General features: G+C 42.6%; 1 protein-coding gene across 1 annotated transcript in view; it reads left to right on the forward strand.

The window, feature by feature from the left end:
* The window catches only part of LOC124622835, a 119,019-nt gene extending 97,111 nt beyond the window's left edge, over positions 1-21,908 (forward strand). The window contains exon 5 of the mRNA XM_047148626.1: positions 20,640-21,908. Within this exon, the coding sequence (XP_047004582.1) occupies positions 20,640-20,755 (116 nt within the window). The 3' untranslated portion in view covers positions 20,756-21,908. The remainder of the gene's footprint in view (positions 1-20,639) is intronic.
* Positions 21,909-22,370: the final 462 nt, after the last annotated feature.

Raw genomic sequence — 22,370 nt, forward strand, 5'->3', positions numbered from 1 at the left:
AAACGTTAACGGGAAGAGGCAGAGAGAGAGAGAGAGAGAGAGAGAGAGACAGAGAGAGAGAGAAAGAAAGGGAGATAGGGAAAGCGAGTCTCCTTTTCTACGACTGTAATCTTGTGGGTCATTCTGTTCGGTGTATGAGGAAGAAACGCTTTCCGTGAACCCTCTTTCAGTCTCATTGTGAGAGCTGTAAGGCGGTCGAGGGCTCAGACGTGCGTCTCAGGTGGCAAAGGGGCCCTCTGGGAAATTTACCGGAAAGCGCCCGCTTCAGAAACCCATTACGTGGTCTCCCCTTACAAGATGTTTGCTTACCATAGGTTTCGATCCCACCTAAGATCATAATGATTATTGGTGTTCTTCCAAGTATTGTGAAACTGACTGTGAAAAACCTATAGCAAGCCAGAATGTGACAATCATCTTACTTGATAGTCCGTTGTCGTGCCCGACATATCTAAACATCATTATATTCCTTACGTATGATATGACAGTTCTTTTTGTGTACTTTTCGTTCATCATTGTATGATGGCAATTTGTACCGCCGTTGGCTTACTTTCTTTTCTGAACAAGTCAACGGTTATTACTGTGCTGAAATACATGGCTCACGTAATTGACGGAAACGTGTAATCATGATTGCTTCAACGGGCCTGTTTTAGTGTAACTTTCATGTATGTAACAAGGGAAACAAACGTCTCTTCCTCGATAATGGTGATAACCAGATTCCTCCTCCCCAGGACATTTGTTAAATTTGATGAACGCAGAATCGGCACAGTATTGTCGTAAGTGCTATGCTCTGATTTATGACCCGTATACGTTAATTACATAAAGTTAGGGAAATGATGTCTTAAAACTCAAAAAGAAATATAGTGAATACACAAGTATTTGCTCTCAAGAGGATCTCCATTTGGCAAAGTGCTTTTTAGTAATGTTTATGAAGGTGCTTCTTCCTATCAGCGAAATGTTATTTTTGGAGTGAATTCATTGACGTTATACCTCATTGAAATGTGATGGTAATAGCTGTTGACGTTATCCGTGATTGTTGCGTATCTCACTTCACATACAGCTGGTCGCAGCATATCTACTCCATTATGGTTACTGGAGAAAAAAGAAAGAAGTACAACTCTGCCAAACAATCGATGCAGTCTCAGCCTCTTTCAGTCGGTGTTGTCTTACCTGAAACTGTAAATAGATCTTCCGCTGGTCCATTTCTTCGTGAATTCTAAATTTCATTTGATTTTATGTCAATCTTAGAGTGAGTCATCCTGTTTGAACCAACATCGCTCGCGTGTGTCCTTCGTGTTTGTTGATACAGCTGTTAAGGGTCGACATGAACGAGTCGCAACCTCAACAGTTACTTTTCAGCCCGAAAACATTTGAAGCGGCGCAACCAAAATTTTCTGGCAGAAATTCTTGTCCTGCGCATTCGCCTCCGGTACCAATTTTCCAAATTTGTAAGCATACGTAATGGTAACGCAACGTTCTATACCGCTATGGCCTGAGTCTCCACAATTAAATATTGTTCAAATGGCTCTGTGCACTATTGGACTTAACATCGGAGGTCATCAGTACCCTAGGACTTAGAACTACTTAAACCTAACTAACCTAAGGACATCACACACATACACGCCCGAGGCAGGATTCGAACCTGCGACCGTAGCAGTCGCGCGGTTCCGGACCGCTCGGCCAACGCGGCTGGCAAATATGTTTCATCTCACAGATTGATGCGTATCTGTACAAGCCGCCACTTCGTGGGTGAGTATGCATTATAAACATAGGATGCCATTTAGACACAATTATAAGAGTGTTCACCAATTTTTTTAGTTTTCTTGTAAGGTTGTTGTTCTAGTACTCTTCAGTCCGAAAACTAATATGATGCAACTATTCACGTTAATACATCAGCGCAAGTCTCTTCATTTCAGCTTAAGTACTGTAAATTCTGTGCACTGAAACTGCTTACTGGAGAGAAGCGTTTGTTTGTACAATTTTCGCTTCTTGCTTTATCCTATGTTGCCAGTTTAAGTATTCATTGATGTCTCAGGGTGCGTTCCATCAATCTACCCCCTCTTAATGTTACACAGTGCCGTACATTTATTTTCTTCCCTATCTTATACGATAGTGTTCATTAGTTACCACATATACACATATACCCATCTAATGCTCACCATTCATCTGTAACTCCGCATCCTCCACATCTCAAAAGCTTTAGTTCTCTTCTTCTCTGTATTGTCTATTACCGATGTGTCACTTTGATACACTATACACTACACAGTGGACACAAGACAAATACTTTTAGAAAAGGCATCTTCATACATAACTACGTATTCAGTGTTAACATTTTTATTCAGAAAGACTTTCTTGATATTTTCATTTTGTATTCTATATTACATATAATTCTACCATTGTCAATCATTATCTGTTCAAATAGCAGAGCTCGCCAACCAGTTTCAGTGCCCCAGTTCCTAGCCTACTTTCCTTAGCATTACTTGAATTAATTTGACTAGACTCCATGACCTTATTTTTTGATCTGACTTAACCTGGAAGAGCAACCGACAGGTGTCATAGCCCCTTGTAGCCTGCACCGAAACTAGGCTTACTTTAGAGTCACCTTTTCTTTCTACTCTTGAAGTTTATGTAATTACTCTTCCAGATATCCTATCCACTCAACTTAACTCATCTTCTAAGTTATTTGAAAATGCGGATAAAACAGTGTTTCACTGTCATCACCTGCACTAATATTACAGAGCCGCACAGCCAGAGAGTGGACAAAAATATGAAAATACCGCGAGAGATCCATTCTTGAACATAAACTCAGTTTCCAGAAAGAGGTTTTCACTCTGCAGCGGAGTGTGCGCTGATATGAAACTTCCTGGCAGATTAAAACTGTGTGCCCGACCGAGACTCGAACTCGGGAGTCTCGGTCGGGCACACAGTTTTAATCTCCCTGGAAGTTTCATAAACGCAGTTGCTAGCCAAACCAGCGGGCTGCTACGATGTATTTGACCGCTAGCGAACCTGTAAACTGACCTTAATACACGACAGTTGCAAAAGCTGTTGCAGAGCCGAATGTCGCACTCGCGGACCCCGTCACCACAAAAACAACACAATGACAACTCCAAAAGCAGAGAATTGCCGGGCAGATTGGAATTCGAAAATAATTCTTTAGTGATGCTAATGCCCCTAACAGGGAAACATGGTGTCGAAGACATATAATCTGGGCTGTGGAACAATGGAAGAAAGTCATTTTGTTGGATGAGTCTTGTTGGCCGAATTTACGCCCCAAGAGTGAAACATGATGGGGGTTCGGGGGGGGGGGGGGGGGGGTTATTTCAAAATCCATATAGTGATATTCCGTCGGCCCCAAGGTAATTCTACAAGGTCACATTAGCGCCAAGAACTATGTGACCACTTTGGCTGATCGAGTGCTGTGTTCCAAAACGACACGTCGTCTGTACGCACAGCTCCCGGCCTGGTTTTGTGAGCACGAGGATGAACTGCTTATCTACCCTGGCAACAACGGTCACCAGATCTCGGTATTCTAGAGCCTTTATGGTCTACATTGGAGAGAGGAATGCGTGATTATTATCCATCATCGTCACCTGGACATGCAACTGTTTTGGAGGAAGAATGGTATAAGATTCGCTTAACCTGCCAGGTGAGCCGAGCGCGCTAACGCGCTGGTTCCTGAAATCGGGTAGGCGCGTCGGCCGCGGATCGAATCAGCCCGGCGGATTAACGACGAGGGCCGGTGTGCCGGTCAGCCTGGATGTGGTTTTTAGGCGGTTTCCCCAGCCCCCTAGGTGAATACCAGTCTGATCCCCACGTTCCGTCTCAGTTACACAGCTCGCAGACATCTGACCACTTTCGCACTATTCTATGGATTACACTAGTCGCAGACAGTTGGGGTACACTAATTACTTCCCAGCGGATACGGGGTGGCGGCAGGAAGGGCATCCGGCCACCCCTTCAACTAACACTGCCACATCCGATTAACCATGCCGACCCTGCGTCTCCGGGGGAATATCAGCACAACCAAAAGAAAGAAAAGAAAGATGAGAATGGTATAAGATTCGCTTGACAACCATACAGGATCTGTATTCATCCATACCGAGAAGACTCGAAAGCTGTTTTGAATGTCAACATTTATCCTACTTGGTATCATGCACGCTGTTGTGTTGCGCTTTTAATTGTTCCATATTTTTGTCCACAAACTGTAGCTTTTAATCTTGTAGGGGCATCTAGATACCGTCTCTTGAAATAGTGTGCTACAGCCAGGTAAATAATGACTGTGATGAAATAAACTGTCTCTCCTGTGTTACAAGATTGTCTGTAGTGAAGTTGACCAACCATCTTCACTTGATAGCGGCTGAAACATATTACCATCAATATAAACAGGTAGTGAAATTTACAGTTCATGGTATACAACTGGAAACATCTTCTACATAATCCTATAATGACTTCAATATTGTTTTCGACATTCGCTAATCTAACTAAGTACCCGCACACATCTGTGATCAACAAACGGCTTCGCGTTTTAAAAACAGACCCTTCTTATGGAATGTTCCACTTGGTAAGCGTAACATATGAGGGTTCCAAAATACACTCCCGCAGCAGAAAGCAACTAATTAATCCCTGAATTAAAGAAGACAGGTGGTTAAAAGCGTGCGTATTACTCAACCATACGATTAATTAGTCATGAATGCATAATACGAACACGAATTATCTACAGAAGCATGGAATGACTAGTAAAAGTCAATCTGTGGTTCTGGAGGAATTTAGGAATATTCTAGACAAAGCCGGCCGGTGTGGCAGAGCGGTTCTAGGCGCTTCACTCTGGAACCGCGCGACCGCTACGGTCGCAGGTTCGAATCCTACCTCGGGCATGGATGTGTGTGATGTCCTTAGGTTAGTTGGGTACAAATAGTTCTGAGTTCTAGGGGACTGATGACCTCAGATTTTAAGTCCCATAATGCTCAGAGCCATTTGAACCATTCGAGACAATACTGACCTACGACATATCTTAGTGATTACATTCAAGAAGCAAAAACCTTCATTTCTATACCGAGGAAAAAGTTTCGAAATAGCTAAATGGCTATCCGCACATAAAACAGGGAGCAGTAGGTCGTATGCAACATATACAGAAACTAGCTTTCAGTCGAAGAATATGAAAGCGAGTTAGTAGTTGAGAAGGACGAGAAAGGGCTGCATCCTGTCTCCCGTCTCATTCACTCTGTAGACAGAAGAAAATTCGAAATCTAGTTAACGTGAGGGGAAATAAAAAATAAAATAAAAACCTAACGTTTTGACGATAAGACTGTTTATTCTGTCGTAGCGTTGTGTAAAACATAGCATTGTGATATACACATACATTACTGGATAACCGCCCGAAAAGACGATGTGAACTTTCAAATTTATCGGGCCTGTTTTGGTAGGGAACTGAAAGATGAAAAATTTGAAGTAAAACCTTCATATAGATATAATGTGAGGTGAGTGAATCTAAAGGAAAGTCAAAACGACGAAATTAAAGTAGTAAATATTTTTAAAATTTAATATTACCGTCACATTCTCTCCTTGTCAGACTAGAATACATGTAGATCTGCTGCAATATAAATACCGCAATACTCCATGATGATACAAGAATAAACAAAATCCTACGTCAGTAGACAACTATTACCGTGGCAGTAATCACGTTACGTTTTGTGGAAACCTAATACGAACTCTAAGACACACGCGCACTCACGAGATTGATTACCGCCGTCGATGCTGAATAGGGCACTCGAAGAGCAAGTGTGTGTAGCAGCGGGCCCGGGCGCCGGAAGTGCTGGCTGCTTCCGGCTGCCCGGAGCCCTCGACTCCATCGCTGGAGCAGCAGCCGCCACTTCCGGCGGACAACGGAGCTTCACCTGAGGGCCGACACTCGTAGGGCGCCGCTGCCAACACGCTGGTCCGCTCCGTGGGTTCTGATAAACCGCGCTCCACGGGGGCTTCGGTCGGCCGCCAGCTTGTACTGCTTCAGGAAATTGGCCACCGGCGAAACTCCCCCTGCGCTCCAGATCTCGATGACTGACTACCTAAAACACGAGCGCACCACTTAAAATAGAGCCTGAACGCACCTCCACCTACAAGGTTACGCCGGGTGATCATGCATATTTTCACAGTATACCGTGGCTCGTTACGCAGAAAATGCATGTACACACATCAAAAAAAATTTGCATCACCTCAGTTCCGAGAGTTCCGGAACCTGTACAGAAAATTGGAATAGAGATCAACATAAACATCACTTCCGCCTTTTTTATTGCTCATGAAAACCACACATTGCATGTTGTACCACCATACAACGAGACCGTCAGAAATGGTAGTAAAGATTGCTGTACACACCGGTACGTCTTATAACCAGTACCACGTCCTCTTGCATTGATACATGGCTATATTCGTCGTGGCATACTATCCACAACTTCATCAAGGCACTGATGGTCCACATTGTCCCACTCCTCAACGGCGATTCGGCGTAGATCCCTCAGAATGGTTAAATGGTCACGTCGCCCATAAACAGCCATTTTCAATCACAGCGTTTGGTGGGTCACGTCGTCCATAAACTCCCTTTTCAATCAATCAGGTATGTTCGATAGGGTTCATGTCTGGAGAATATGTTGGCCACTCTAGTCGAGCGATGTCGTTATCCTGAAGGAAGTCATTCACAAGATGTGCACAATAGGGTCGCAATTTGTCGTCCATAAAGACGAATGGCTCGCCAATATGCTGCCGATATGGTTGCATTATCGGTCGGAGGATGGCATTCACGTATCGCACAGCCGTTACGACGCCTTCAGTGACGACCAACGGCGTACGTCGGCCCCACATAATGCCACCCGAAAACATCAGTGAACCACCAGCTTCCTGCTCTCGCTGGGCAGTGTGTCTGAGGCGCTAAGCCTGACTGGGCTGCCTCTAAACACGTCTCCGACGATTGTCTGATTGAAGGCAAATGCGACACTCATGGGTGGAGAGAACGTGATGCCAATATTGAGCGGTCCATTTGGCATGTTGTTGGGCCCATCTTTATCGCTCTGCATGGCGTCGTGGTTGGAAAGATAGACCTCGCCATGCCGTCGGGAGTGAAGTCGCGCACCATGCAGCCTATTGCGCACAGTTTGAGTTGTAACACGACGTCCTGTGGCTACACGAAAAGCATTATTCAACATGGCGTTGCTGTCAGGGTTCCTCCGAGCCATAATCCGTGGGTAGCGGTCTTCCACTGCAGTAGTAGCACTTGAGCGGCCTGAGCGAGGCACGTCATCGACAGTTCCTGTCTCTCTGTATCTCCTCCATGTCCGAACAACATCGCTTTGGTTCTCTCCGAGAGGCCTCGGCACTTTCCTTGTAGAGAGCCCTTCCTGGCACAAAGTAACAGTGTGGACGCGGTCGAACCGCGGTATTGACCGTCCAGGCATGGTTGAACTACAAACAACACGAGCCGTGTTCCTCCTTCCTGGTGGAACGACTGGGGCTGATTGGCTGTCGGACCCCCTCTTTCTAATAGGCGCTGCTCATCCATGGTTGTTTCATCTTTAGGCGGGTTTAGTGACATATCTGAACTTTCAAAGGGACTGTATCTGTGATACAATATCCACAGTCAACGTCTGTCTTCAGGAGTTCTGGGAACCGGGGTGATGCAAAACTTTTTTGAGGTGTGCGGCTAGATTTATTACGCACTATTTGCCTTCGAATCTGTATCGCACTACTGATGTGTGTGTGAAATCTTATGGGACTTAACTGCTAACGTCATCAGTCCCTAAGCTTACACACTACTTAACCTAAATTATCCTAAGGCCAAACACACACACCTATGCCAGAGGGAGGACTCGAACCTCCACCGGGATCAGCCGCACAGTCCATGATTGCAGCGCCTGAGACCGCTCGGCTAATCCCGCGCGGCGCACTACAGATACAGACAGGGGTTACAATACAATATGGAAACACCGCCGTAAATGCACGCTTGAACATAAATGCGGATGGCAGCCAGTCCTGCACTTAGCGCAGTTGTATCTGATCACGAACTACACCTACAAATACATTTCCTGTATAAACCGTGCCCAGAATAGTGCTGTGAGCAATTTTGAGTGCATTATGTCACAGCAATGTGAATTCGTACGTGGACAACATGCAGAAGCTCATATGGTGGATACTGCTGTAACGAAGGTAGACGAAGTGTTTGTTATTGTAAAAGAGAACGTTACGGCTTATACGGCATACAGGAAAAGCGGAAAAACATCTTCCGCTAAGTCACAACACGGGCGAAATTGTTTGTTGAGTGATGGTGGCAGACGGTAATTGAAGAGGACACAACACGGGCGTAATTGTTTGTTGAGTGATGGTGGCAGACGGTAATTGAAGAGGACTTTCACAAAAAGTAAGACTACAGGAGCCGCAAAAGTCACTGGAGAACTGAATGTCAAACCCGTGAATCATTTACCATTAAAATAGCACGAAGGGATTTCCATAAGCAGGATGTTGCGTAGCGAGTAGGAATTCCAAAACCACTCATCAGTGATGCAAATCACTATAGAGTAACGGAAGAAAGTCATTTGGGCGGATGAGCCTTGTTACACATCGTTTACATCTTCTGCTCGGGTTTATCTCCGAACAGTGAAACATGGAGGGGGTTCGGTGATAATGCGGGCAACCATATCATGATGATCTATGTGCCTCTTGGTTGCTCTGCAACGCTGCATTACTGCGAAGGATTATGTCGCTATTTTTAACTGATCATGTCTATTCCCCAATGGAGATGCTGTGTTTAGACGACAGCTCACATCGTCCAATGAATTTTTGCATCTTCCTTGACCACCACAGTCACCAGATCTCAAAATTATGGAGCCTTTGTTGTCTAACTTGGAGAGAAGTGTGCTTCATCGCTATCCACATCGTTCTTCGTTACCTGGAATGGACACTGTTTTGCCGGCAGCATGGGATAAGATTCCCTTGAAAACCGTACATAACCTTTATTAATCCACTCCAAGGGGACTGTAAGCTGTTTCGAATGCCAACTGTCTTCCTGCATCGTATTATGCGTCGCAATTTGTTGGGGTTTTGGTGTTTCCACAGTTTTTTCTATCCCCTGTATCTCCACCGCGATATGATCCGAGTGTGTTGTTGGAAACTTCATTCCCACTTTACTCTGCGCCCTCCAGCGTCAGTTCAGCTCAGTTCTGTCTCTGCTTTTCATTTCTGGGAGTCGCAAAGTTTTGTACATGGCTGCACGTTCGGAGACCGTGAATAGTTACAATTGAAAGAAGACAGCACTCGCTCACTATTTTTAACGAATTAACCGGGTTTCAACACTGCTAGGAGTGTCTTCCTCAGAATTTAAATCAAAGAATGGTCTATAACATGGTCACTCAATTATGACTAAAATCGTATGATACAGAGTATAAGTACATAATCATCGTGAAAGGCTGGCAGTACTTATATGTCATTTATAAAATAATAAATATGCCAAAAGGGCAGTAGTCACAAAGATATTTAAGATAAAAAATTGGGATGGCGAGCCACTAAGGGCTGCTCGTTACTTACGTGGTTACAGGTTGCAAACGGACTGACGTGCCCGCGTTAACAAATGCGGCAAGGTGAACATAGCACTGCAACGAGCGCGCCATCTAGTAGCCGTAGATACAATTAGGCTACTTCACTTTGACGTATAGGCAGAAATGATTTATAAATAAACAGTAGTTGGTACATAATGGAAGGCAATGTTTGTCTGACAGTAGCATACAATACAACGTTTTGTCTACATCGAAGCTTATAACAGTAAGATAAAACATGAAAACATCATTATGAAAATGTAGATAGGACTGAATGACAACTTATAGAACGCAATATTGACGTGAACACAGCCAAGAAACATTTGATTATTAGAAAACATAGGACTGCCTTAGAAGGAAAAGAACATTTCGGCAACCTACACAAGGAGACCCGAAGTCAGATATCGAGTAACGGCTTTATACCGTTGAAACATTTTTTGTTACGTAGCTGTAGCTGTTTGTTAAAGATGAGGCTATCCTTTCGAGCAAGATGTTTGAAAATCTCTAATTCTTCTATAATATCTAGTCTACGCCCTTTCTTTTCGGTCTGCAAAATGTTGCTGTCGCAGTTGGCTTTAGGTGAATGACCTGTAATTAGAAGATGGTCGGCAAAAGACGAATTTTGGAAGGTAGTGCCATTTTTTCTTAGCAAGTGTTCTTTATATCTGGTAGTGAAGGCACGTCCAGTTTGTCCTATATAGTCAGAGGAGGAAGTATTGCAGACAATTTTGTATACACCAGAATTTTCTAAAGGGGAACGAATAGAATGTAAATTATGAATGAAGTTTTTTTTCAAATTGTTATTAGTTGAAAAAGCAACGTTGTAATCGTATTTCTTTCCAAGAATGCGTTGGATCTGATAAGAGATAGACCCCACGAAAGGAATAGGGAAATATTTTTTTGAGTTAGACTCGATAATAGAAGTACACAGCATAGCAATTCTTTTAGCAGTTTTCGTTTTAAGGACGTCATCTACTATGTTAGGTTTATACTCTTTGTTAACTGCTACTGTTTTAGGTAAATTGATTTCGTCGTTGAACTTTTCTTTAGAAAGTGGTATGGAAATGGCTCGGTGAACAACAGAATGAAAGAAGGCTTTTATATGCGACTGTGGATGAGTAGAAGATGCAGGAACGATCTGGTCGGTATATGTTACTTTACGAGAAATAATGAAAGAAATTTTATTTGTTTCTATGGTAAGCGTCAAGTCAAGAAAGTTTAATTGAAGGGCCTCATTTTCAAATTCGATAGTGAAAGAAATTTTCTCATGAAGATCATTGAATATGTTAAAAAATGGCCCTGAGCACTATGGGACTTAACATCTGAGGTCATCAGTCCCCTAGAAATTAGAACTACTTAAACCTAACTAACCTAAGGACATCACACACATCCATGCCCGAGGCAGGATTCGAACCTGCGGCCGTAGCGGTCGCGCGGTTCCAGACTGTAACGCCTAGAACCGCTCGACCACTACAGCCGGCTGAATAGGTTAAAAATACGATCAACACCGTCAGCGGGTCCTTTGTATATGATAAGAATATCGTCAACGTATCTGGAATAACAAAGAATGCCTAGTGAGGCAGCTGGAAAACAATTAAAAACGTTTTCTTCTAGGGATTTGATGAAAATATCAGGGAGGATACCAGCTAACGGATTTCCCATAGCGAGACCGCCGGATTGCTGGTACAGATGTCCATTAAATTCGAAATAGTTGTACTTGACTGCGACTGAGATGAGAAGTCTGTGATTTGTTCATCTGAAATATCTTTTTTGAACCGACGTAAATTTATTTCTACAATCATAAGCGTTTCCTGTACGGGGACGTTAGTATAAAGATTTTTGATATCGAAAGAAACTAACTTGGTGTCTGAACTGCATTCTAAATCTTTTATTTTTTTGGCTAACGTGTAACTATTTGGGACGGAAAAATTGTTCACAAAATCGAATGATTTTCTCAGAGTTTCATGTAGACGTTTGGCCTCATTATGGTATGCACTATTCATACTATTAGATATCAGGCGTATCGGATGATTAGGTTCGTGGATTTTAAATTGAGACTGAAGTTTTGGGGTCTGAGGGTTCGTGCTAATGAGCATTTTCTTCTGAAACGGTTTGAGTAGGAAATTTGCGCTGTTGATGGCTGTCCGGACCTCTTTTTGTAAAACTGGAGTTGAAACCTGGTTAAATCGAAAAATAGTGACCGAGGGCTGTTTTCTTTCAATTATTTCCGAGAGTGTTACTTTGTTGTTTGTTACCAGTGGTACACAGCAGTGTGGACAGGTTTGCAGATGAAAAACTGAACGATGCTTACCTCATACGTAATTACTCTGATTGCAATGAAAAAGCAGCACGATGGCGCTGTACTGCAGTGTTACCACGGCGATAGCAATTACACTGAAGCGCCAATGAAACTGGTATTGACGCAGTCACCTGGTATTCATATACAGACGTACACAAACAGACAGAATACTGTGCTGCTGTCGGCAACGCCTATAAAAGACAAGATGTGTCTGACGCAGTTGTCTGATCGATTACTACTGTTGCAATGGCAGATTATCAACCTTTAAGTGAGCTTCCGCGTGGTGTTATAGTCGGCGCACGAGCGATGGGACACAGCATCTCCGAGGTAGCGATGGTGTGGGAACTTTCTCATAAGACCATTTCACGAGTGAACAGTGAATATCAGCAATTCGGTAAAACATCAAATCTCCAACATCGGTGCTGCCGGAAAAAGATCCTGCAAGAACCGGACCAACGACGACTGAAAAGAATCGTTCAACGTGACAGAAGTGCATTCCTTACGCAGATTGCTGCAGATTTCAATGCTGGGCCATCAACAAGCGTCAGCTTGCGAACCATTCAAGTAAACATGATCGCTATGGGTTTTCGGAGCCGAATGCCCATTTGTGTACCCTTGATGACTGCACGACACAAGGCTTTGTGCCTCGTCTGGGCCCGTCAGCACTGAAATTCGACTGTTGATGACTGGAAACATGTTTCCTGGTTGGACGAGTCTCGTTTCAAACTGTATCGAGTGGATGGACGTGTACGGGTATGGAGACAATCTCGTGAATCCATGAACCCAGCATGTCAGCAGGGGGACTGTTCGAGCTGGTGGAGGCTCTGTAATGGTTTAGGCGTGTGCAGCTGGAGTGGTGCGGGACCCCTGATACGTCTAGATACGACTCTGACAGGTGACACGTATGTAAGCGTCCTGTCTCACCACCTGCATCCGTTCATGTCGATTGTGCATTCCGTCAGACTTCGGCAATTCCAACAGGACAATGCGATGCCCCACACGTCCAGAATTGCTACAGAGTGGCTCCAGGAACACTCTTCTGAGTTTAAACGCTTCTGCTCGTCACCAAACTCCCCAGAAATGAGCATTATTGAGCATATCTGGGATGCATTGCAATGTGCTATTCAGGAGATATCTCCACCCCCTCGTACTCTTATGGATTTATTGACAGCCTTGCAAGATTCATGGTGTCAATTCCCTCCAGCGCTACTTTAGACATTAGTCGAGTCCATGTTACGTCGTGTGGCTGAACTTCTGCTTGCTCACAGGACCCTACACGATACTAGGCAGGTGTATCGGTTTCTTTGGCTCTTCAGTGTATATCGCTGTTGTTTTGTACCTGCCTGAGACTTGTCACGCTACTCTGTGGTTGGCATTGAACATCTTGGTGACTGAATATTGCAGACTTTGCTGAAAGTGGTGACAAATTGCATAAACTATGATTAAGTTATTACTCTCTAACCGAATTACATCATTACTTGATACTAAAATACCGGAAAAATATCCCTCAACAATATCCGAAATGGCATAAGCGGAGTCTGATTTCGTCTTACAATTGATACGCAGTCACAAATGATGTTCTGTTAGCGATTATCAGTATCTAACAAACAATAAATAGAATATTAGTGAAAACTGGGTGTCTTATCAAAGGGAAAACCGACATATTAGTACATATTGAGGCGAAATAGTAGTAACTAACGACTTGATTCGAACTGAAAGGACCTAGTGGTAAACCACGAAAAGCTGCTAGTAGTTTCAATAATCTTTGCAAAACAAACTGTCATTAGAGTATAACAGCCATAGGTAATGTAATACCATTACGAAACTTGGGCGATGGGGACCATTACATGTTACGCTTATTTTTATCGTTACATGAAGGAATATATGTCCCATTGATTTACAGAGGTAAAGTTCCACCAAACTTCCTGAGGGTGTAGTTGTTCAGGGTGCTTGAAAAGGGCGGGAAATTTGGCAACAGAGATAAATGAAAAACTACAATTACTTTACACTTATTTATTTATGTCAATGTTTAGTACAGAGTATGTCATTACTGAATATCACACCCATTTTTGTTTCTTGAATATCACACCCATAAGAGAGCTCTCCCTCGGAGGGCACGTTACTGGAGCTAGAAACGTTACGCGTTGCTGGGCCCAACATTCTAAAATGATTCCGAACATTTCCTCTCGTATTCTTGCTTTACGTTCTTCGGTAGTAGGAGGTCGAGTATGTTAAACGCCGCTCTTGAGGTGGCTACACAAGAAAAAAGTCACACGCTCTCAGCTCAGGCGATCTTGGGTGCCATGCAGTGTCATCGTGCCTTGAACTGACACGGTTACCAAACAGCTCCCAACGACATCGGCGCCGCACTTGCCGTTGCTCCGTCATGTTGAGTCCAGCTGTTAGTAGGAAAATGGGGCAGATCAAGTGCAACAAATCTTTCCTGAATGGCAACACACCGAAGATGCGGTACAGTGGTGGCGTACCCATCGTCACCTTCAAAACAGTAGAGGCTTATAACGCCACTCCATGACATGACGCACCATACAGTAATCTTACTGCTGTGCAACGGAGTCTGTTGTAGCAGATGTGGATTTTGCTGAGGCCACTAGCGCAAATTCTGTCTATTGACATATCCGCTGAGGTGGAAGTGAGCTTCGTCCGACATCCACAGATTGCTCATTAAATCGTTGTCGTCGTCGTGCACTTTTGTTGAAATGCGTTCAGCGTTTTGTCTACGCGTTAGCAGACTGTTAGATTCAAGTTGCTGAAACATCTGCAGATCGTACGGATGGAACATTAAATCCACTTTCAGTATTCGATGAACACACTGCGAGACTGTGCGTGACCTCGAATAGGGCGCTATGGGCTTCTTCCAAAAACAGCTTGCACAGCCCTTGAATTGTATCCCTTACGAACGGTTCGGTGTCTCCCTGCAGGTTACTTCTTCATTGCAAAACCCGTTGTTTCAAAATAGCGGACGCCCATGATGACTGCAGGCACAAAAACGACAAGATAGTGCCGTCAGATGTTGAAATGACACCGATCTCTACATTTCCATTCTTGTAACAGGCTCTTACCACAAAAGTGCGCTACACACCGATCCATTGCTCCACGTTTACTGTTTACTACGTGGCAAGACAGTGACAGTAGCTTTCGGTATGTCGTTCGACGCCAACTGCCCCGCAGTTTTGCCATAATAACTTCCAAAATTTCCCATTATTTTGAGTCACACCGTAGTTGTTCTAGTCTGTCCTAAGAGCGATTTTATGGTCTGATACGCCATTGTATCTTGTGAGAGACTTCTCCGCATCCTACTGCACCCTACTTCCAATTGTTCTGCTTAATGTGTTGAAATCTTAGTCTCCCTCTACTGATTTTATCCCCCAATCCCTACCCCACTCCCCATTTCCAACCATTACCAAATTAACTATTTCTTAATGGTCAGTATGTATTCTATCAACTTATCCCCTGATTTTGTGCCATAAAGTGTGTTCTCCTTGATGCGGCACCTCTTCCCTAGTTATTCGATCAGTTCAGGTAATCTTCAAAATTCTTCTTTGGCAAGTATTCAAACCATTTTCGATTCAGGTCAACATATGTTCCAACTTCTTACTGACACAGTTACTATACCATTTGGAAACCTTTATATTTTATTTATTCCTATGAAATTCAATTCATTACCCAAATTTCTCCATTGTTTCCTTTACTATTTGCTCCATGTACATAGTCAATAACTGGGGAGTATGCTATAACTCCGTCTCACTCTATTCTCAGTTACAGATTCATTTTCAAGTTCTTAGACAGAAATTACTATGGTTCCAACGTTTCCTATCCTTTTGTGTGTGACACTGACAAATACACGTATAGCGAAAACAGACGTGGAGCGGTCGGGGATAGTGCAAAAGTAACACAAACGTGAGACACCATTAAGTTCGGCAGCACAAGGGAGAAAATATCAGTGCTCAGCTTTGCAGGTTGTGTGATGCACAATTAGAGGCTCTCTCTGTTGTCTGGATGCTATATGATAAATATTCATGCATTGCACTGCATAACCGAAACTGACCAATGTTTAAAGAGAGCCCCGTCGAGAATAATATCGAATATACCTCGGATGTTGTGTATTGTTGTCTGTGATGCTGTTTTCCTCCCACGACTATATTCATTCAGAAAAAAAAAAGAAAAAAACCTTTGATCACTTTATATACAAAGACAAAACCGAAAAATTAAATACTGTTTCCAATAGTGGCGACATATTACAGTTTTTGAGAACGGTATGAGAATCCGTATTTATTTTCATACACACACTTTTCGTCTCACGAAACGTTTGGAAACAACATTCTAACAATTTAGATAATAGCCAAATGTTAAAGATGTTACATTTCCATATAAACACAGGTGTTGCTATTCCTAAGATGAGAGAAAGTGGTTACAATATCATTTATACATGGATTTCATTTGGAAAAAAAAACATTTATGCAGATGTGAGAGGACATTATTTTATGAAACGATTTCATCTACTAAATACTTGTATCTTTAGAAAAAATAAAATTCCGAAAGTGGTGAAAAAAATTCTATTTGTACACATAAAATACTTTTATAAAAAGTTCTCTGTGTAACATTATTTGTAATTGTTCTAGCAGATGAAATTCTTTTTCTATTACTTTCTAGATAACGACCTAACTGTAGTCTGCACAGAAAATAATGCAGGAATATTGGAATGCTATGGGATGAAAGAAGTATAAGTGGTAGAGTATGTTGCAGTAGGTTTCTGTTAAATTTCTAATTGGCATCTGGTACTCATTATTGTAATGGCCAGGTCTAGAAAGTTTATGCCATACCTACTTGTTACCTAGTTATGAACATTATGTTTTCATGGAAGTAGTTAAACAAATGGGTTAACTCACTAATATCTTCTTTTGTTTAATTGGTTAAAGTATCATCTCATATCTGTTGTAAGGCAGTAAATGATGCTTTGCGTGTATGGTAGTTGGAATTGAGAGTATTGGCTTCAAAGTTGTTTATAAATATTACAGCTAGGTACCCACATAGGTGTGATGTACCATGGCCATCACATTGCTTGTAGAGTTTATTGTTGATACGCAACTAACAACTAATTATTTTTATTTAATTTCACAATGTGTTTCAGAGATGTGATTGGTAACAGTAAAATTATTGTTTTGATCAATGTGAATAACAGTCATGGTGAAACCTAACATGCATGAAACAAAACACCATGTTAATTAGTATCAGCATTCTATAGATCCATAAATCCTTGCTAAAGGCAAACAACTAGACATCCATGTACACACTCCATATGTACAGACACCAAAGAAAATGAAAACACACACACACACACACACACACACACACACACACACTGCCCTCTCCTCCCCTTTGTATTTACCAAGAATTAATTATTTGCAGATTTCTATGACAGTACTTAAGTAAACAGATTGACTAGCTTGATGCACAAAACTCAACAGATCCACCCAGAAAACAAAAACTTGTACCCACTCTCAGCTCGAGAGTGTCTGTGTCTGTTTACTTTAATAAGAGTATGTATATCTGCATTTAAATCATAGTAAGTGTGTTACTTCATCCACTGCTTTGATATAGCATGTTACAAATATAACCTTAACAAATCACAGCTCTGTAATAATCTTGGATACCCACATCTCTATCATAACCATAACTTTGCTCTCTGTCCATCTTTAACTAAGATCTATGCCTCTAAATTTCACCACTCCCCAATCTATCTCACACACACACACACAGCACTACCGAAGTAGCACATTAATAAATAAGTAAATTCTTATATACACAATTTTCAATACCACTGTAAAAATAATTATTTCATAGGTTCTTTCCACTTTACAATTATGACAAGCAATTCAGATTATTAAAGGTATGCAATGTGTTGAGTTATGTAAACTTGACAGAAATAATGTGTGACCACTAGAAATATTTACAGTTATATTTCTGACCATCTAAGCAACATATATTACCACTGTGCTATGTGACTTGTGCAAAATAGTGTCTGGTTTTATTAAATCTTCTTTGCACTTACTACATTCTATAAGCCATCAGTCCCTATTCGTAGCTAAGTGGTCAGCATGGCGGAATGCCATGCAGGTGGCCCCGGTTCGATTTCCGGCTATGTCAGAGATTTTCTCCACTTAGGGATTGGGTGTTTTCCTGCCTCCATCATCATGATCGTGTCATCCTCATCGACATGCAAGTCACTGAAGTGGCGTCAACAAAAAAGACTTGCATCAGGCGACAAGTCAACCTATTGGGAGACTCTATCCACACGTCATTCCATTTCATTCGCCATCTGTAATCCATTCAGTGATTACAAAGTGTATGATGGTGAAAGTGGTGTAGCATCACTGTCTATGGAGCTTCTGACCATTGGGGGTATTTATAATTTTACATAGTTTCGTCCATGTTTTCTATTAGAATCCACAACAGAAGTATGAGACCTGTATAGAAATAGTGTTTTATTTTTATCTCCCAGTAGAGAATGCCACAACTTACCCCAAAGACGAGGCCAACACGCACGTGTCATATTGATGCACGGAAATCAACCTGAAGAGGGATGTTTGAAACCTTAATTTGCGTCGTGGAAGCATATAAATTGTGACTGATGACAATGAATTTGTTCTTTCATTCAGTATCAATAGCAGTCATTTTAAAGCCATATCAAGAATGTTCACATTTAAAGTTCATGTGATCATAGCTAAGTATGTGGAACTAATGGCGATTCGACACACTCTCAGGAAAAGGAGTAAGCAATGTTCGTCATTATAGATTTGTGTCATTATTTCATTAAACTGATTGCAGCTGCTAGCCCAAAAGAGTGCTACTTATTAATCAATGTATCCCATGCTGATGACAGCGTCAGACTTGCTGCATACTTCATTTTACACTACCTAGCTATTAACGCCCCGGGTGTCACTGTATGTAAGTTTGCCATGCCTAAGAGACCAAACAAACAAAATAGAAAGTTTGAGGCTGTGCAACATTATACAAGCCAGCAGAGTTTTATTTCGTTCATTTGTTTGGGAATATCTGCTTTAGAGAATCGTCTACTATTTAATTTGAATGTTAATGTGTCCTGTTTTGAGGAAATATAAGCAGAAAAAGTGATGTTAATTATCTGTCCAATGATTTTATTTCAAAGAAAAAGAAATGAATTATTTTTGCCATTGCTGAGTTTACTGATGATATACTCTGCTAGCCATTAAAGTTGCTACACCACGAAGATGACGTGCTACAGACGCGAAATTTAACCGACAGAAAGAAGATGCTGTGATATGCAAATAATTAGCATTTTAGAGCATTCACACAAGGTTGGCGCCGGTGGCGACACCTACAACGTGCAGACATGATGAAAGTTTCCAACCGATTTCTCATACACAAACAGCAATTGACCGGCGTTGCCTGGTGAAACGTTGTTGTAATGCCTCGTTTAAGGAGGAGAAATGGGTACCATCACGTTTCCGACTTTGATAAAGGTCAGATTGTAGCCTATCGCGATTGCGGTTTATCGTGTCGCGACATTGCTGCTCGCATTGCTCGAGATCCAATGACTGTTAGAGGAATATGAAATCGGTGGGTTCAGGAGGGTGATACGGAACGCCGTGTTGGATCGCAACGGCATCGTATCACTAGCAGTCGAGATGACAGGCATCTTATCTGCAGCCACGTCTCGATCCCTGAGTCAACAGATGGGTACGTTTGCAAGACAACAACCATCTGCATGAACAGTTCGATGACGTTTACAGCATCATGGACTATCAGCTTGGAGACCATGGCTGCGGTTACCCTTGACGCTGCATGACTGAAAGGAGCGCCTGCGATGGTGTAGTCCACGACGAACCCGGGTGCACGAAAGGCAAAACGTCATTTTTTCGGATGAATTCAGTTTCTGTTTACAGCGTCATGATGGTCGCACCCGTGTTTGGTGACATCGCGGTGAACTCACATTGGAAGCGTGTATTCGTCATCGCCGTACTGGCGTGTCACCCTGCGTGATGATATGGGGAGCCATTGGTTACACGTCTCGGTCACCTCTTGTTCGCATTGACGGCACTTTGAACAGTGGACGTTATATTTCAGATGTGTGACGACCTGTGGCTCTACCCTTCATTCGATACCTGCCAAACCCTTCACTTCAGCAGGATAATGCACGACCACATCTTGCAGGTTCTGTACGGGCCTTTCTGGATACAGAAAATGTTCGACTGCTGCCCGGGCCAGCACATTATCCTGATCTCTCACCAATTGAAAACGTCTGGTCAATGGTGGCCGAGCAAATGGCTCATCACAATTCCACAGTCACTACTCTTGATGAACTGTGGTATCATGTTGAAGTTGCGTGGGCAGCTGTACCTGTACACGACATCCAAGCTCTGTTTGACCCAATGCCCAGGCGTCTCCATTCCGTTATTACGGCCAGAGGTGGTTGTTCTGGGTACTGATTTCTCAGGATCTAACCATCCAAATTGCGTGAAAATGTAATCACATGTCAGTTCCAGTATAATATAATTGTCCAATGAATACCTGTTTATCATCTGCATTTCTTCCTGGTGTAGCAATTTTAATGGCAATTAGTGTGCAATAACTTCTCTTAATTAATTTTCATCATATGCTTCAGAGGTGTGACTGGTAACAGTAAACTTGTTCCTTCTTTCAATGCCAATAGCAGCTATGGTAAAGCCTAAGCTGCATGAAACTAATTGTTTTCTTGTGTGCCATTGCAGGAGAGCACCCAGCAGCGATGCAGCACGGCGAGCTCGGAGGGGCAGCGACGAGGAGCGCGTCGTTGCTTCTTGCGGCATCGTTGACGGTTCTTCATGCGTTGGCCGCCGGCAGGTGATGCGGCCGCCGTTAACTGGGCAGTAGCGTCCTCGTACTGCGCATGCGCTGACAGTAGCTGGTGACGCGTCCACACACTGCGCACGCGCTAGCTGCCGACTGGTGACGTTCTCACCAGCGGCGCATGCGCCGGTCGCCAGCTGGTGACACTTTATCACCGGCGCACATATTCTGCGTGCCGACAGGTGATGCGTCAACCGACTGCGCATGCGTCCTGGGAGCGGAGCGTAGCATCGCCTCTTGGATATTCCACTTCTGTGACGCTACACGTATTTTACATTCCTTTTTGGGGTTCACACCTCGTGCGATGAGTAGAGCTTCACCCCTTTACATTTCCAGGGTGAGGATACACCAAAACACTGTACACATAGTGTGCTGGTCCATCACGATTGGACTGTTCAACACAAAACCAGAAACTTAAACAAAAATATAATCACCAGACATTATTTTAAAATTGTTTCACTTGGAAGTGTTGACTACCATATATGGCGACACTGTTACCGCAGGGAACTCCTATGGATTTAGAGACACTGCTGTGGAGGAGTGACCTCTTCACTTCTCACATAAACGTTATGGGAAAACGTGCACCTCAAGTTGTGTCCCTATAATGTGGAGTGATGAGTGTTGTTATTTCAGTTGTGATCTTGAATTTCATACTTGGCAGTCAGACATCAAAAGAGAATCATTAAGGCGTTGTGGTATATTGTTCTTGCGACTGTACGCTTGAGAATGTGTGATGTCGGTACCTGCGTAACGTCGTAAAGGAAGAAGACAAACCTAAAGTGCTCTCAGAGATTTAGCATGTTATGTCAAGAAGCGCCAGGGCGCCCCAGTAATTCATAATTCGCATGTTGCATCTACAATAGTGATTAGTTTTCTTTGGAAGTTATTCCTTAGCTGTAATGTCTAAGAGAGAGTATGATTTTGCAGAGTCTTGTTTTGTTACAATGGGAAAAATAGGTGAAGGCGTATAGCAAACAACCTAGTCTGGGTCTGTTGACAGAGAGACTGATTTGTACAACGTAATGGCGTAAAAATAAACGTATTTGTCCTTGGTTTGATGTTCAGATTACCTTTGGTTGTACACAAGATGTAATTAAACTCACTGTATTCTCTGTAAATTGTGAGAGGTATTAATAAATGTTTATATTATATGCTATGTTTCAACACACCATTATTTCAGACATGCCACCCTCCCTCCCACCAAAAAAAAATAGTGTAATACTGCAATATACCTACATGCCCAAATTACATAGCATCCTGATTTCAAGCTATTGTTCAGTGTTCAGTGCAATTTACTCCTACAATATGTAGCAGTAAAGCAATCCATTCAAGATTAGTTCATGAAGCAGCTATTGGTTTTATTAGATTCAAACACAAATTCGTTCATATATACAGATCCATACACATAAATAAAAGTGTAATGTGTACCAAAATTACTTGAAACACATAGACTCTCTCTCTCTCTCACACACACAGATAAGTGCGACAGAAAATAGCTGCAGATTACGGCAGCAGTACTTTGACAGAATGAATGGAGAAAAAACTACTGCCAATAATAATAACATTAGAATGAAATTATACTGTCATGTCACACAGTCAGTACAAGAAAATTA

Source organism: Schistocerca americana, chromosome 7 (assembly GCF_021461395.2).
Source record: "Schistocerca americana isolate TAMUIC-IGC-003095 chromosome 7, iqSchAmer2.1, whole genome shotgun sequence".
NCBI classification, from domain to species: domain Eukaryota; kingdom Metazoa; phylum Arthropoda; class Insecta; order Orthoptera; family Acrididae; genus Schistocerca; species Schistocerca americana.